The sequence below is a fragment of the Manis javanica genome, chromosome 7 (assembly GCF_040802235.1).
Source record: "Manis javanica isolate MJ-LG chromosome 7, MJ_LKY, whole genome shotgun sequence".
Lineage (NCBI taxonomy): Eukaryota > Metazoa > Chordata > Mammalia > Pholidota > Manidae > Manis > Manis javanica.
The window spans coordinates 128,715,538-128,727,595 of NC_133162.1; the positions used below are offsets into that span (position 1 = coordinate 128,715,538).

A 12,058-nucleotide genomic window follows, 5' to 3' on the forward strand; every position below is an offset into this window, starting at 1 on the left:
GAAAGGCTAGATGAAATGGATGAATTAATCATGAAATATAAATTGCCAATACTGACCAAGGAAAAAATAGAATAATTACCATAGTAGAGTTGAAATGGTGATTAAAGATTTACTATTAAAATCACTGGGACTATATGGTTTTACAGATGATTTCTTTCCAACACCTAAAGAACATAAAACTGTTGACCAATGTCATTATAAAATAGATGCGAAATTCTAAATAACTTACTAGCCAATAAAAATCAACAAAGTATTAAAAAGAGTTTTGACCAAGTAGGATTGATTTCAGGAATGCATGGAAATTTAAAAATATCAGTCTTAACTGTGAAGCTACTTTCATCAAAATCAGCTTTTACTAATCAAAATTGGAGATTTTAGTGAACTCACAATCACAATAAGTAAGATTTTAAAAAAGATAATGGATGTTTCTGTTTTGGTTGCTTATATGATTGCATACTTAGAGTAAATCCTCAAGGAACTATCTCCCAAAACCAAATTAAACTGAACAAAAGAAAAAGTACTATCAGAATGAGGCAGAGAATTTGTTAAGGTGGCTATATATAGTTTCACTGCGTATTATCTTTAAGCAGGTAAAAATGGAAATATGTAATATATTTCGTTTGTTTGACTGACTAAACTATAATTTAAGAATAAATTAAATAACAGAAATAGGAATTTCTAAGCAGAAAATTATAAAATCTTACTGAAGGGGACTTTCTTTTTTTCAGATGTAAACCAGTGGTTCTCAGTTCTAGTTGCATTTCAGAATTGACATATAAAAATACTGATGCTGAGCAATTCTGATTTAATTGCTGTAGGATGGAACTGAAGTGCTGAATTGGTTAAACATATTTCAGATGATTTTAATAGGTAAAAATTAATACACAAGTCATAGGAAGGAAAGGGTTAGCATCCAGCTTACAATCCATACTCTGTCTTACATAAGGAACATCTGGAAAGAAAAGTCACCAGCTAATGACAGCTTAGTGGGACATCTTAGTGACTTGCTTCTGGCTAAAAACACTTAGAGCATGGGGTTGTTCCCATCTGTGGAGTGTCTTTAGCAGGATGTATCTAGTATAAATTGCTTATGGTAAGTAAACATTCCATCAGTAGATTCATAGGATACAGTTTTCTGGAAACTGTCATGTACATTATGTAACTTCCTGACTATGAAGTGCGCATGTTTAATGGCCAAGAGAGTTCCATTCTGCCTAAGGGTCGTGTCATCACATACACTGTTTAGGGACAGCCTATGCTAAATCTGAGTTGAAACACAGAGAGGCTCTCCACATTTTGCTTATGCCTTATGATTACAAATATTCCTGAAATTTTTAGTAAATGTTGATATCAGTTAAAATTTCTGATTCTTGTAAGTCAGAGTTGACAATCTGATCTTTGGGTTATGTCAAAAGCCAACATGGGGTTTCTTGTATCTGAATAAAAATAGTCATGTGTTTTATATAGAAGAATGAGTTCTCTCAAGTCATCAAGAAAAATAAGAAAAACAAGATTAGTAAGGGTTGACCTACCTTCTCAGATATTAAAGTATGGTATAAAGTCACCAAGTACAAAAACTTATTATATTGCCATAAGAATGGACAAATACAGCCAGTTTGAGAGTAAAGATATGTATCCTAATTATGTTTGATAACTTATTACATAAATAAGAGTATTTAAATCAATACACAAAAAATGACTTATTTAAATTATACAGGTACTATCCTCTATTCATGTGAAGAAAACACTTTACAAAGCTACCTTTTGGACACATTACACAATTTTCTAATTATATAACAAACTTACAAGAAAATCTAGGAAACTACATATTAGTACATGGGTTTAGTGGACCTTTGAAAAACAGGGTAAGATCTCTGAACTACACAAGAAAATTAGACCATATTAAAAAGTAAAAAACAAACCCAATAGATAGATATCTTAGACAAAACCAACATTCTGAGACGTGATTAGGAACAAACTGCAATATGGATGGCTGATAAAAGCATCAGTATCTATAATTTACAAAGCTTTCTTATAAAATGAGAAGAAAAAGGTAACCACAAGCTATGCAGAAATGTTATGAATGGGTAAGTCATAGAAGAAATGTCTTGATGAACCATAATTGCTTTATTATAATGCTCTGATCTCAGTGCTGGTGTTACCTACTCTTAAATATTAAGCACATATATAAATAAAGCAGATAAAATTAGAATTAGATTCTGTGCTAAAACTCCCATCTTAGATAACACTAAGTCCCCATTTCCCCTGCATACACTTGTTATTCATGGTCAGAACTAGACAATGGCTGGAGAAAGGTGTCTGTGACTCAAATACGATTATTTTACTGGTGTGGAGTGAGTGTGTGGCTTATCTTTCCACTGTGGTAGATGTTTCTAACTACTGATATGTTTCAGTTCCATGTGTTTTGTAGAGCATTCCAATCTCAGAAGATTAGCAGTTGAGTGGGAAAAATGAACTGCAGCATATGTGCAAATGATTTAGCATAGCTCCGGAGTATTAAAATGTACCCTGTGAGTTGCGGGACCCTGAATAAGGAAGATTATCGGGTGGTCCCTAAATTGAGGGTAGACTTCTACCCGGGTGGCCCACCTAATGAATAGGAGCCCACGACACAATCTAAAAGAGGTTCTTTAGGAACATTCTGCACGAAAGAAGTAATTATATATATATTTTTCCATCCATGCTCATCCCCATGGATAACAAAATGTCTACACCAAGGAAAACCATTAAAATATATGCAACTTTCTTGCTGCCTTAGGGCAGCAGGATCAACTGGCTTATCATGCTTATTTTCACTCTTAAAAATGATTTCAAAAATCTGACCTATCAGGTGGAGCACTTATACATCCATTTTCAGTATAAATTCTCAGGCCATTGGGAATGTCTCAGACAATGCATCCCCTACAGAAAACATTGGGAGAAATTGGTTTGATTCCATTAAGTTTGATAAATGGGGTGAGTACTCTAATTAAAATGAACTTAAAGTTATTACTTCCAAAGAATATTCTGAAACTGAACTTTGATATCTCTATTTTTTATTACTGCCTACATCTGAGTTGAATATTGAGTGATCTTAACTTGAATTGAGTTTGAATTACTTGCGTAGTCCCATCCCTGCAAGGAAAGTATCTGGAAACACAACACACTCTTCAGCCTAAGAAATTGCACTCTAGAGTCCCGTTTGAATAGTCCCATTACTTTAAAGAGATAAAAAATAATTTGAGACATCATTTCCATTTTCCTACCACTGAAAGAGGAACATTATTAATAAATGGAGAAGCTGAAGCATGGAAGTGTGTTCACAGTCTCAGCGTGGTGTTTCTGTAATGACTGTCTCTCATGTGTAAAGCCCCAGGCCATGCTGTCATTACATTGCTTGGCTCAGGACCTGCTAAAGATTAGATCCCACTTCTGGCAAACTTCCTTTGCATGGAGGCATCCTGGTGGCAGGTATGAAAAAGTCCTTCCTGATGATGGTTGGAGACCAGGAAGAAGTGGCCATTATCATTTGTGAACCATGATTGAGAACATACCATTTGTGACCTGAAAATACCAGATGTCTGTCTTAAGATTCGCTTCATATTGTTCATGTCAGGGCGCTCCAGATGGTATTTATTGTACTCTGTGCTACTTTTGAGACTTTAGGGTAAGTAGCCTTGGTAAAAAATAGGAAGGGCATGGACCTTGCCTTTTCTTAAGCACCTGCTGTTCAGGCACCAGCTAAGTAGAATGCTTGCTAGTGCAACATTTTACTACCTGCCAGCGTCTGCAGAGCCAGGAAATTCCTGTCAACTAATCTACATGCAGATGAAAACATCTTTTAAAGTAGATTATAGACAATTGTTGTTTTAACGCGACTCCTAAATGGTAACTAGGTATTTCTTTACAGAGAGCTAAAAGATGTCACCAGTCCTGACGTCCACTATCACTTAAATGTAGGCTTTTGACAGTCTCCACGCTCCCATTTCTAAATGTGTGGATTTACTTGTTGGTCACTTGGATCTAAGTGTAGAGAATGACCATATATCTTTCAAATTAGGAAATATTTGCAATCCTTTCTGCACAAGGGCTACTAATTTTGAACCTATGCTTTTTGTTAGAATTTTACTGATCAAACAAAATATAACAATCTAAACTGTACAAGTTCACCCATGCAAAAATTGTATTATGCTGTTGATATCTTTAAATGTGAGAGTTTTTATTTTCTGAAGAATTCTCAGAAATTGGATCCTTGCCCAGTAGAAAGGAAGTCAAATATGAGGACACCATATTTTTAGTCATTTTACTGCAGTTCTATGATTCTGATCAGTCGAAGGTTTCTCATTGATCATATATGTCAAGTTCAGTATATAAAGGATGATTAGAAAAAGGTAAGGGTGATAAAAACAATAATGGTGAAGACAAGCCATGCTATTTTGTAAATTTTGCTTTGTATTTCCAATGGTGTTTAATGTGACAAGGATTGTTTTTATCTGAGTCACTGCACTGGACATGACTGCAAGAGCTCATCATCATATTTCACTGTGGTGTATCAAAACAGTCCGTGAGTAGAATATCTTTGAATGTGAAGGTCTAGCGCAGATGAAGTCATTTAAATATGAGTAGAGAAATGCATGCAGTAAAGTTTTAACAGAGTAGAGTTAGATCATGGATGCAGAAATAATGTCATCAGTAGTTTTCAGTTAAGTAGGCAGTACTTAGTAGTAAGTTGTAATAGCAGTAAGTAATAGGGTCAGTGTTAGCATTAGCAGAGGCTATACTGGCAGGTGACAGAGGAGCCGGAAAAGGGTAGTGGAAGGAGAGGAAACCAGATTTTCATTATAAAATGTTCCTTAGAAATCACATCAGCCCCGAGAAGTAAGAACTTCTATTAAACAATATGTCATTTTTGTCATTTTCTTTTCCATTTTAGTTGGCCTTGTTTATTGGGTTTATTATAGATGATGATTTTTCCTCAGAATCCCACTGTGATTATAAGCCTTCTTAGCTTACTAGGTTAACTATGGATTGAAATCTCTAAAAATTCTCCCTGTCTTCAACTCCTCTCCTACATCTCTTCCTTTCTGGGGACTTAATTTACTCTCTGGTTGACAAAGAAAACTGAACCATGTAGTGCAGGTGCCATCGAGTTTCCTTTCCCCTTTACTCCTCAAAGCCAATGTCTTTAACCTTTCTCTTTTCTTTCCTGGCTGTCTTTAAGAAAAACCTGTCTATGTACCTAGCTGAACAATTCATCCTTCTTCCTAGGTGCTTATTCCAACTCCTTTCTATGTCTGTCTCTCAAAATTTTCTCCATTAATGCCTCAGGCTAAAAATTATATTGAATTGTTCCCCTTTCTTCCTAAAATAAATCAAACAAAATCGTCTCTGGACACCCTGCCTTAATTCTGCCTTATGCTCTCCCAAATATGAGCTTCTACTGTCCTGGTTCCCTGCCATTCTCTGCTATCAACAATTTTACCACCCACTTGGTTCCAGTGGTTTTTTGCATAATACTCTATGTGGAAGCAGATGTTCCATGGAAGAGACATAGAGGCCCACTACAAGGAGTAAGACAGTGGGCAGCAGATAAGTTAGATTCTCCATCCTTAAGCAGAAAAACTGCCAGAATAACTGTTTTACACATTTAACATATTTGGTTCTGGTGTTTTAAAAATATTGCAGAAAGGTTAAGTGACTTGTTCAAGATTAGTGGCAGATTGAGAGCTAATTCTTGGGTCTTCTGAATTGATTTTCCATATTTCATTTATATTACTTAGGCATTACAAAGGGGACATTTTTAGGTAACAAAATTTTTCATTAAATGGTCATAAAGGTTTTTTTTTTCCTCATACCAATATAATTTTAAGTTATCAAGTGGTTTCTGTCATAAAATATTTAGTTTTCTCCACTCAGAATGATGCACAGGCCATGGTTATTGGGGCCTTCTTCATTTAAGCCAGTCTTTTGTGTGTGATGTGAAGAGACTTGATTCTACACTGATCTGGAAGATGATTTTCAGTTCCTGGCAATGTTGTAACTAAAATCAAAGTTGGAATAATGGCAAGCTTCAGATTGTGTCAGAAGACAGCTTTGATTTGAGGAAATTCATTGAGATACCTAAATCCTAATCTAAGAAACTATCTTCTCCTTCCTAATTAGTCAAATTTCTGGGAGAAGAAGAGAGTTTTCCAGAATTGATCTTATGGACATTGTTGAGATAATTTTTGCTATTTCTAAGCCTGACACCAGAGACAAAAAGAACATCTTCCTTCACTACCTTCATTATCCTGACCCTTTTCTGTTTGAACTCTGAACCATTCATTTCAACTGAAAGTGCGTAAGTGTTTCCAGAATGCTTTTGGTTCTGGAACATTCTGGCAATAGGTGTTTCACAAAAGCAAAAGATTTAGGGAATAAAGAATATGGCTGCACATTTTAGATAAATTCTTTCCTATGTTTTATGATCTATCAAGGAATCAGATGTTTTGGGTTATGAATATTAACGTTAGGTCAATGAATACAATGTGATTAGAAACCTTGTACCTCCTTTTGACATAGCTGAACAGCAAAAATGACCTGAAATGTTTCACGAGAAATTAATACTTATGGTTATACTTAAAGGAAATAATGTGGAATGTTGATGCAAAATACAACAATTTGATGTACTTTTATGTATCACAATAACTTTAAATTATTATTAAATTACAAATTAGTTAAAAATAAACTAATGAGACACAGGTATTTTAACAATGTGGTTTTGGAGGTAAAAAAAATCCACTTTGTTTTTTTACCTCTCAATAGTCTAAGAGTACAGTTGCTTTTTCCTAATCAACTTTGTTCTGTTTTGCACACCGTGCTCAATAAGCAAGCTTCTTTCATTTGCTGAGTTTTTGAGTTATCTCGCACTTTAATTTTTTACTCACTTTGCAGTCACAAGATGAGAAATGTAGACACTGTGTACAAACAAGAATTTCGTGCAAAGTCAAGCTCTGGAAACCACATGCAAGACTCAGTGGCACATGGTTTAGAGCTCACACACTCCAGGGTCATGTAAGACAGGCATGCAGATGAAAGAAAAGCACCTACATCATGAAAATAGAGGATGATGAAAGAGAATGACATTTTCTTTATGACAATTATCTAATGCAAACCGTATACCCATAACCTTTACCAGAGTGGAGGAAGGAGCGGGTAAGTGACTGTTTGTGGGATGGGGAAACTGTATACATATATTACTAGAGGTCAAGATATTTTTAAAGTTAAGAATTTCTGTTCTGTACTTGGCCTCTTCCAGGTTGTCTTCCCCAGTTTCTTGCTTTGTATTTCCTCTGCTACATCATGCAAAAAATATCAGAACTAGCATTGGAAATCATTTAACAAGCTCTAAACCTGACAGATAACAAGGGTGTTCTCCACAATTTACACGAGAATTAAATTGGATATAAATACCTCCTGTTCTTACCGGTGGGTGTTGTGATTCCATGTATTAAGGTGTGAAGCAGACAGGAAAGAGATAAATCTTTCATAAGTACATTGTAAATAGCAAGTGGTATATAAACCATATTAATAGGTAATAGAGTCAAACAATGAAAGGTAAATAGTTGTCAGAAAATAGACTTTATCACAAAAAATGGCCACAAAACTAGTTATATGGAGAGGGGATGTACAATAAATAATTGTTTTACTACTGTTATTGAAATAATCTACAGTTTGGAACAACAAAATTGAGTCACAATGTGTTTTGATTAAAAATTCTTCACACTGCTTGAGTCAACCCAGCATGAGAGAATCCCAACAGTTTCTGAATGCTGATATCTTTGTTAAACAATAATATGGATGAGAATATATAGAAGTGATCAATTGGCAGGTCCTTTCTTATGAGATTTAAGTGTTATCTTTATGAGATCCATATATAAAATGAATTTTCACAACTACTTTTGGGATAATTAGAAATAACTCATGGAATTCAGTCACAGTTTTATATGAAATGTGCTTACTGATTAGCTCATAAAATAAAAATTTTATAATGGCGTGTCCTTATTTCTCAGTCAAACAAATCACACAGAACTTTGATAAGCATCCATATATAAATGTCTTCCAAATTAGGCAGTATTTGCCATGCTTTCTGCATTTTGATTGCTAGTTTTGAACTTTTGGTTTTTTCTTGAATGTTACTGATTAAATAGAAAAAAATGACAAACTAAATTGTACAGGCTCACTTAGGCAAAAATTATGTTATGCTTTTGATGTCATTAAATGTGAGTGGTTTTATTTTCTGAGAAATTCTTAGAAACAGGTCCTTGCCCAGTGAAGGAATAGCAAGGTGGTAGAGCATCATATTTTTTTATCTCTTTTCAATAGGTCTGTGATTTGTCATAGAATTTGAATCTATCACAAAATTTATCTTTAGTAATCCACCTCAATAGGTGAACAGATAGGTCAAAAGAATGTGTGCATTTATCCTAATAATAAAAAGAGCTCTTCAGACCACAGTCATGTTGTGTTGATTTTTAAGCATTGACAGAGGTTGGAAGAGTTATGCTTAGAAGTTTGCTTAAAAGTTATGAAGCAATCCATATTTCCCCCTTGAAAGGAAAGATGCATTAAACCAGATACAATAAAAGGGCACATCGTTAATTGCTTAAAATATAGAAAGGTCCTTAAACAGAAGCATGACATTTCCTATCATAAAATGTTTATGGCTTAAGTACCTAAGCTCCCTAATAAACCTTTAGAGCATCCTGGGTTTTTAAAAGACTGTTCATATTGGATTTCTGTCTGGGGCTTTATAGTTGTTACTGCTTACTTGCCGTATCTTCATGCACATGGGTCCAACTATTTTTGTGGGTGCTGACAGCGGGCCATGTGGTGACAGCCCGAGTCCCAGATGAGCAATGCTCTCTCTAATCAGAAGTGGGAGGTCTACACACACAGTTATATCAGTTTGCATCACGTTATAATGCCTTTGCCACACAGTATAACTAGATATAGCATCATGCAATGCCATGAATTGAAAATGAGAGACTATCTCCAGGGGAGAAAATAAACATCCGAGAGAGGAAAACAAAAGCAAGGGGTCAAAGCTGGTGAGACCGGCTTTTCCGTTCTGGCTGCAGCTCTAATGCCTGTGTCACTTCCGTTTTGGAAAACAGAAATACATACCATGTTCATGTCAATGCCATTGGTGTATGTCCACGCATGCTGGAAGTACTCTTCAAGCCGTTGCCTCAGAGGGTTGGGGATTTGGTGAAAGCGAATGAACTCTTTTACTCGCAGCATCTGCATGTGGTACCTGGCAGTTCCCGAATATAGTCTTTGGATAATTGCAGACACGTTCCCAAAAATGCTTGCGTACATTAGGGCTAGATTGGATAAGAAACAAAGTTATGGGGGCAGACTGCACGTGGGCATATTATATCTTGTCAGACTCTCAAGTCTGTAGGTTTCTGATGATCTTAACTCCAGTTGTGAGGCTTTACCACTGGCCCATGTGGAAAAACGAAGGCAAGCCAATACTATTGTGCATGTTAGAACTTTGATGACAAGCCTGGATGGGGATAGTATCCAAATTCACCATGGATTCTTAACTAGAGTAAAAACTCAGGTATTTACAGTATCAGCCTGTGACCTAGAGGGCTGACTGGAAATAAAATGCACTGGCAATCATATTTTGTTTGTATATTACTACATATTTTGTTTGTATATTACATATTTTGTTTGTAATATACTAAGAAGGTCTGTCATGGGGTTACAGCAGATTGTTTTTCTGGAATAAGCATTAAAAGGTTGAATTTTAAACTGGGACATCTCTGCCTCTTAGCCTTAAACCTAACCTTATAATATTATTATAAACCTTAAGATTATTTTGAATACTTCAGATTTTTCTAAGGAATGATAAATTGTTTTAAAGAACTCACAGATTCCTTGGAATATTTATTTGTACATACAATTTTTAATCTATCAAAATTCAATTTTCCAGTATTTCTACATGAGAAACATACCTCTGGCTTAGAATATGAGAATATAGCTTTATTTTTATAGAGAAAAATAGAATACATTTTGTTCTTTCATCTGTGGGAAGAATGAAACTGCCATGACAACCCCTGCCATATATCTAGTATTTAGGTGAAATATCATTTTTAGTGCTCCTGGGACTAAATATTTATGATTTAAGCTTTTTAAGCAACTTCTCTTTCCTTTTAGATTTGTATTCAATTTATAATAATCCTTAAAAACTAGTTCGTCCAGAAAGTCACACCATGTAACCAGTTTATATTTTGATCTTTGGGCCTGTGTCACAACCTTAGAGAGGACATAACATGTTTAAGGCACCAAAACTGCAACACACCAGGAAGGTGGGGGAAAAACAGCTTATAGTGTGTGCTTCCACTGTATTCAACCAACCCATTTTTTTCCCCACAGTGCATTTTATAAATCATTACCTCTATAAACCACTTAATCATTCTTAAAGAAGATTCTGGCCCAATTTCAGCTAAGTATTTTAAAAGAACTTATCTTCTTGTTCATTTGCTTATCTTTGTCTCTTTGTCTCTATGGTCCTCGTTTACCAGAGAAGGTCCCAAGAAAGAATGTTCCAGAGAAACATTAGTTACTGCCCATTAACTGACATAAAATATGAGTTGAAAGCAAGTTGGCTGACTATATGTAAGCATTTCTCTCCTTGAGTCAATATTTTATTTAGCTTTCCTTAATAGAGAGTTCTTATTTCATTAAAGTGATTTGCTTTAGGCTTAGACATTGTAGAATAAAACAGGTATATCTTAAGAACTTCCTTCAGCGCACCAAACCCAAAATTTGGTATACTAACCAAACTAATGAATTTAGTTGGTCATTGGGTATTAGCTGAAACAGGTAATAGAACAAATACATTTGCTTTCCTACCTATTATTTAAGCTTCAAAAAACATTGTAACTTAAACAATACATTTTATTGATGTGCAATTTACATATAATGAAAAGAATCCATTTTCAGTATGTAATTCAGTTAATTTTGACAAAAGCATATGCCCTGTGAACTCAAGATACAGAACATTTCTGTCACCCCAAGGGAGAGACTGCCCACCGATGTCAGATCCCAGACAACCACTGAGCTCCTTTACGGCATTACAGATGAGTTTGCATTCTTGGATTTCATCTCAGCGGACTCCTAATGTACATATTCACTTATCTGATTTCTCTTGCTCAGCATAGTTATTCTTGAAGTTACTTCTGTTCCTGTTTGTTTCAGTAATTTGTTCTTTTTTTATCGCTGAGTAGATTTGCATCGCCTGGCTCTCCCAGTTTACCTCTCTCTCTGTTGACAGAAATCTTCTTGTTTCTAGCCTTTGGCTGTTATGAACAAAACTGCCATGGACATTTGGGTACAAATCTTTGTGTGTGGGCATATATTTTCATTTCCTTTTTAACTATCTAGGAGTGGAATTCCTGAGTTGTGTGATATATTTAACTTCAAAAGAAATTGCCAAACTATCTCTTCATTTCACACTCCCACCAGCAGCAGATGAGAATGTCAGTTGCTCCACAGCCTCTCTGACGTGGGTGTTGTCAGTCTATCCTTTTAACCTCACAGTGGATGGACATTGCAGGAGGGCTTTAATTTCCATTTCCCTGATGGCTGAGAACACCTTTCCATGTACTTATTAGCCATTCTTACATCTTCTTTTGTGAAATGTCTGTTTAAATCTTTTGCTCATTTTTAAATTGTCTTCTTATTAGGAAGTTGTGAGAATTCATGATATATTCTGGATACAAGTCCTTTCTCAGATCTGAGTATTGAGGGTATTTGCTTCCAGTTTATCATTTGCCTGTTCCTTTTGTCAGTGCCTTTGAAAATTTCGTTTCAAATTTTAATGAAATCCAGTTAATCATTTATTTTATGGCTCAGGATTGTTTTGGTAATTTGTGTTTTTCAAAGAATTTGTCCATTACTTCTAAATCATCCTATTTGTTATCATAAAGTAATTTATGATATTATTCTCTTATCCTTTTTATGTCTTTAGAATGAATAGTAAAGCTTTTCTGTCATGCAGGAGATT

At 35.1% G+C, this 12,058-nt stretch overlaps 1 protein-coding gene across 2 annotated transcripts in view; it reads right to left on the bottom strand.

Moving 5' to 3' along the window:
* The window catches only part of KCNH7 (potassium voltage-gated channel subfamily H member 7), a 434,910-nt gene that overhangs the window by 50,685 nt on the left and 372,167 nt on the right, over nucleotides 1–12,058 (bottom strand). For both annotated transcript variants that reach the window (XM_073241556.1, XM_073241555.1), the window contains one exon: nucleotides 9,166–9,365. In XM_073241556.1, the coding sequence (XP_073097657.1) occupies nucleotides 9,166–9,365 (200 nt within the window). The remainder of the gene's footprint in view (nucleotides 1–9,165; nucleotides 9,366–12,058) is intronic.